General features: G+C 35.8%; 1 protein-coding gene across 2 annotated transcripts in view; it reads left to right on the forward strand.

Moving 5' to 3' along the window:
* LOC149260720 (zinc finger CONSTANS-like protein (DUF3537)) overlaps nt 1–5,753 on the forward strand; it is a 49,570-nt gene extending 43,817 nt beyond the window's left edge. For both annotated transcript variants that reach the window (XM_089420975.1, XM_089420971.1), the window contains exons 2-4: nt 2,705–3,136; nt 4,364–4,670; nt 5,020–5,753. In XM_089420975.1, coding sequence (XP_089277101.1) covers nt 2,705–3,136; nt 4,364–4,670; nt 5,020–5,165 — 885 coding nt within the window. In that variant the 3' untranslated portion in view covers nt 5,166–5,753. The remainder of the gene's footprint in view (nt 1–2,704; nt 3,137–4,363; nt 4,671–5,019) is intronic.
* Nucleotides 5,754–6,000: the final 247 nt, after the last annotated feature.

A 6,000-nucleotide genomic window follows, 5' to 3' on the forward strand; every position in this document is an offset into this window, starting at 1 on the left:
CAAGAGTTTTTTGTGCACATGATGTGACATGGTCAACCATGGATTGAGGAGAGATCTAACTACTCCAATACTATAATATTTGTTTGACCTGTCACGGAGTTTAGAAGGATAATAACTCTTTATTGTATGAGAGAAAGACTCAATCAATAAAGAGGAGCTCTCTATCCCAAGCTAAACCAAAAGGGTATACCACTATGTGTCTGAAAGCATATCGTGTGCCATCTGTCAGTGCATGTGTCATATGAGGTGTATGAGATAAGAGCTGATATATCATGGGTGAGGCGTCTGAAAGAACTGAGGGGAGCTGATGTGAGGTGAGATCATCATATGTCCCAAGAAGAACTGGAAGAGCAAGTCTCAGCCTGGATGAGATGAGCAAGAGAGTTCATGTAGGATGGAACACCACACAACTGAAGGTGGCTGTGGAAGCATTACCCCTAAGGGGCAACACCCCTTCAAGTGACTTCTTAAGGCTTCTCCACTAACACTGAAATTCCAAACTTCCAATGATTATCTTCTTGAGTGTGAGAATGAAGCCATTATTGGTTTCTGTTCTCTAGGCCAATATAGCGACTCTGATTATTGATTATTATGACCATTATGTTCCTAAGTGGATAACAATTGATAAACACTGTTGAGATATGCTGTTATGCAGGAAATCTATTGTCTGAATCAGTTATAAGACCTCATGGTTTACAAACGAGCAAGAAATATATTATAGCCAGAATAGATACAGTTAAATATTTTGAAATATCTCTACTCTGAAATGGAAGTCAGAATTTCATAATGATATCTAGAATACTTGACAACAAAGAAGACCAAAACTGAAAGATAAGTGGACTATCCTTAAACAGAACCTTTTATTGATATTAAATTAGCCGGGGACATAACATAAGATGAAAAACTGCACTTAGCCAAGGATTCTTTCTTTTACATATTAGCTACAACAAACATGCCAAAAAGGTACTTTGCTGTAAGGCTTAAAAGCCCATTTAAAGGCTTTTAATTCCACTTTTGCCCATTTTTCTTTTGCATGTAGGACAAATTATTTTACATAATAAACTTTTACTCAACGTCTCTTTAAGTTCTTTTACTTTTCATGCTGCTATACAGCCTGCTTTTCCTCCTAAACCATATGCTAGGCCTTTTAACTTCAAAAGGGGTTTCCTTTACTCATTTTCTTTTTTATTTAAGCATGAAAGTTGTCATTTCGTCTTAGTTGGGAATAATAATATAATCTTTAGACATAGTGACAGATGCATCATTTGTTGATTATGTTATATCAATATGGAATGTATCTGCTGTAATTTTGGCTTGCAACAACTTGACTATTCTTTTATTTCCTTAATAGATTTTTTTGAGGTTTCTTGGCCAGCTAGAATTGCCATATCTGGTGCAGAGTACCCAAATAGCCATTTCATTGTGGAGTAGTTTCAATCTTTCTTCTTTTTTTGGTAAAGATAAGTATTTAAATGAGTAGCATTTCTAACATGATTCTTGGCATAAAGCACATCTTTAACAGCAAAATAAGAGAGGGAGAATTGAACCTTGAATGCTGTGTCATTGCATTACTAAATGAAATACTTTCGTAATACAGGTTAATAACAAACTTGGAGACTGAAGACAAAATAGATATTCAGATTTTCATATAATTAGCCTGGACTAGACTACGTAACAAAATTTAGTTTTTACACGAGCCCTAAAAATAACAGTGTTATAAAACCACTAAAAGTAACAAAATATATTTTAGTTCTCTTAAAAATGCAAATTTGGATGCCCATAAAAAAATTGGCCATTCTTTATCAAAATTCTCCTCCATCAAAACAACACATAATTTTACCGATATAATTTATTTTATCTTCACATATTTTAGATAGTTGGACTGTATGACTATTATTGTGTACCACAAGACAGGAGGGCTGTGAATCCTATGGTTTAACTTGTGTATCCTGGATGAAGTGCTTGCTGTTTGGCATTGGATTGCTGATTGCATTGTTCAGCCCAATAGGCAATTTCTAATTCAAGCAGGAAACTCTAAAGATAATCCTAGTGTTGCCTCAGACTTTCGAGGATGAAACAGGATATGGAGAGGATGTAGTGACCATTGTAAGAACATGTATGATGACTGAGCCAGGCCATGTTTGTATGTGTATTTTTTCTTGTAGGACATGACAAGATGACCAGACAAAAAACATTTTACTATGGCATCAACAAGCCAGTTGTTTGCTATGGGCTATCCATACATCTTTGTCGTTATTATGTTATTGGTGACAACTTATAAGCCCTGTTCACGAAGATGAAGAATATTGTTCTCTAATTCGGGTTCATGTTTGCAAAGAGGAAGGATTTTTCCTGCCCTTCATACATGAAAGAATCTTCTACTATATTCAAATTTCATTATTGAGATCTTTAACAACGCCTTAGATTTTATGTAAGGCTATTCATATTTTTTTGGGTGAATTGGCATCTTAATTATGATTTTCAAACAAACGAGTACAAATATTTTGCATAGGTTTATTTCTAGTTTGTATCTCTCTCCAATTATTATATATGTAGAAGCTGCATGGGGGAAAATAAGTGTTGCCATGCAAGACAGCTTTTGAAGATTTTATATTGGGATATGGATGGTCAATTGCTATATATTTCCGCAAAACTCATTTGTTTTTGGAATTTGGACTAACTTTTATGGACTGCTTTTTTGCAGGAAAGCTTTAAGCTAGTTAAATGGATTATCTTTCCATGCCTTGTGATGAAGATAACTCGAGAAGTTTGGCGGACTGTATATGTCCATCAAGGACCTTGGTGGGAAAATACACTCATTCTTATAGCCATTATTATATCATGGCTTTATGTGACTGGCATTTTCCTCTTTGGCTGTGTTCTGTTCAACCTGGTATGCAGTATGCAAATTGTTCATGTTGAAGATTATGTGAGGCTTTTGGAAGGAACATCTGATGTTTCACTATTCTTAAAGGAGCACATGCAGCTTCGCTACCAATTGTATAAAATAAGTCATAGATTTCGTATATTTCTTCTTCTTGCTTTCTTGGTAGTGACTGGAAGCCAGTTTATGACTCTTTTTGAGACCACGTATTACAGTGGAACAATCAACTTTATCAATGCAGGTGATTTTCTGGTAATTTTGACAATAACTCATCTTTCAGTACATTTTTTCTGTGTGAGATTACTCCTTTTGAAAGTTTACAGTTTGAATATTAGACATAATAGACATAAAAGGTGCTTGTAACAATGAATCGTTCATAAATGATCTGGTTTTTTATTTCATTTATCTTCTATTTGACAATCATCAAGTAGAACAAATTCAACTTGTGGTTGTGTATTTTTGAAAAAAGGTGTTATATATTATCTGGATTTTTAGCTGGTGAAGCTCATAGCTCAAAGTTAACACTGTGCTTATTAGGAACACATGTTCTAACTTCTCACCATGGCTTGGGAGGTCTGCAGCAACTATAATTTTTTATCGTTATGGTTCAGCTGCCCATGTTTCATCATGAGTCATAACGGTTCTTCTGACCCATGATACTCTCCTAATCCCATCCCCCTAATGTGGGGTGGACAAGAAAGTCCACTAGTTTGCCTCTGTTTACCCTAAAGAAAAGGCCGGTCCTACTTGTACAGGCACTGAGTCATTGAGACTCTAGGGTTGCTCAATAGAGTGGAATTAAGTCAAATGTGGAATCATATTAAATCTTGGTTAATTTTTTCGCAGTAGCCTTTGCTGTCCCATCATCTAGATATTATGATTTTACATCCTTTCTTGTGAAACTGCAAAACAGATATTAAATCAGTTGACGACTTGACAAGTCTCTGTTATAGAGCTTATGGTTGGAACGATTATATCCTTTTAAGTCAGATGAGTTCCTATACTTGAATTGCCCAATGAAATGTTCTATAATGGTAAATATTTGTAGGTTTTTTTCCAAACTGTGTATCACAGGGACTGCCATTAAGCTTTACTTCATGGTTCTACAGTGTTAAGTGATCTCTCTAACTTGTAATTAGTTCACTGGTAGTGGTGGATTAATCCTGTGCTTGTGTGTCTTTACTGAAGTGCAATGGTCACATCCAGAAACCTATTCCACTGTGGTATGTTCACTTGCAACACATTGGCAATGTGTGTCAAGAATGAACATCATGCACTGACATCGAAAATTTCATTCATTAGTTCTTGAACCAAATAATGCAAATTTTATTTTGTCATTTAAGGTCAATCAAAAAGTTAATATCATATATATATGCATGGTGATGTCTTGACTCTCAGTAGATCTGCTTGCCATTGGCCATACATCAAAATTTGTAGATTGTTGTTCAGCACACTTACAAATTGTGTTATTATTGGCAGGTGTCCTCCATTGTCCAGGTGGTTGGTGTTATCCTTTGTTTGCGTGCAGCAGCAAAAACTACCAATAGAGCACGAGGAATAGCCTCAGCTGCAAGTCAATGGCATGCTTGGGCAACATGCAATTCATCTGATGCGATTGAATCAAAGGATGAGGTTAATGGGGTTGGCACTGCCGAAGATGTATTTCCGATATATTCTCTATTTGCAGCTGAGTATGAGAGTGATATAGAGTCTGAAGCTTTAAATTTGCCTAATGAAGCTCAGTTTGCTTCCCATGTGGCTTCTTACCACAAGAGACAAGCCCTTGGTAAAAATTATCTGCTCAACTCTGATGATATTAGATAATGCACTCATTGACGTAAATCATTAGATTTTGTTTAAGGTGACTTAGAAACAGAGAGGAATTATGGACCAAGAGATACGGGAAGCTTTTTTGGAACACAAGACATGTTTTATTCTTCAATTAACATGAAAGAAAGTTTCAAGGAATTAACATCTTCTTAACGTGCACTCCTTTTCTCCAACAATTGCTGTGCTTTGTAGCTTGGAAGATTGGCATGAATTCCTTGAATTTTTTGCAGGTGTATATAAGTACCTTTCATTTGTAATCTTTATTGTGCTGTCTCATGATTAATTATGTTGTTGGCCTTTTGCAGTGATGTACTTTCAGTTCAACCCCACTGGAATCTCCATTTTTGGATGGCAAGTGGACCGTGGCTTGATGACTACATTATTATTTGTGGAGCTATCCCTGATAACTTGGGTTTTGGGAAAAACTATCATTGTAAGTTCAACAAAGTAAAAGACATTCCACTGTTATGGCTGATATCGAGATGGTAGCACACCACTGTGTGTGCTCTTTTCATGGTAATTGATAGTCTGATAGGAGAAGCATCAGTGGCATTTTTGTTGCCGAGTACAGGATGTCATTGAGGAATCAATCACGGAGAAGAAAATTCACAAGGAATACAGGTTGGCTTGGAAGTTGGGGTACTTGTGAATAATCAAGTTTGATTCAAGTGTAGTTTATGCAATAGTGTAATGCGTGATGTATTGTAAGACCAATTATGTTGTTATCTGCTATTTTTTTAGAGGATAAAGCGAGTAAGATCCATATCAATTTTGAGTGAAGTATTTTGGAGTCTTGAGGTTCCACTTATTCAGAGAATGTGGAACCCTAATGGCTGTGGAAAAGAGGCCCCAGTGAATCCAGGTTAAATGTGATAATATCTTAATGTCTCATTTTACTTTTAACATTTTGTCAACGCTTTTCTCTTGTTCTCAGTTGGAGCCTGTATACTTAAGTTTGAAAAAGAAACTGCACAACTGATCTCTGTAATATCAATCATGTAAATGTTTTATTGCAAGCCAATATTGCCCATTTGTATTCCCCTGTTTCCATGAGTGCCTGATTATGGCATGTTTCAAATTACAGACCTATATTTCATTGTAATAAAAGTGAGAGTTATTACTTACCAAGTTACCTATTAACTGTACAGCAGCCTATCTTGTACAATTCAACCTAGTAGGCCTGTTGATTAACTAAAGATGAGGTGTGTTGCACAAACGTTAATTTGGCATAATGGAAAGGAATGAGTTACATGCCAATGGACAGTTAATCAAATCTTTGCAATCGT

Source organism: Pinus tabuliformis, chromosome 6, assembly GCF_031772625.1.
Source record: "Pinus tabuliformis cultivar Carrire ecotype Pingquan chromosome 6, CPIR1, whole genome shotgun sequence".
Classification (NCBI taxonomy): domain Eukaryota; kingdom Viridiplantae; phylum Streptophyta; class Pinopsida; order Pinales; family Pinaceae; genus Pinus; species Pinus tabuliformis.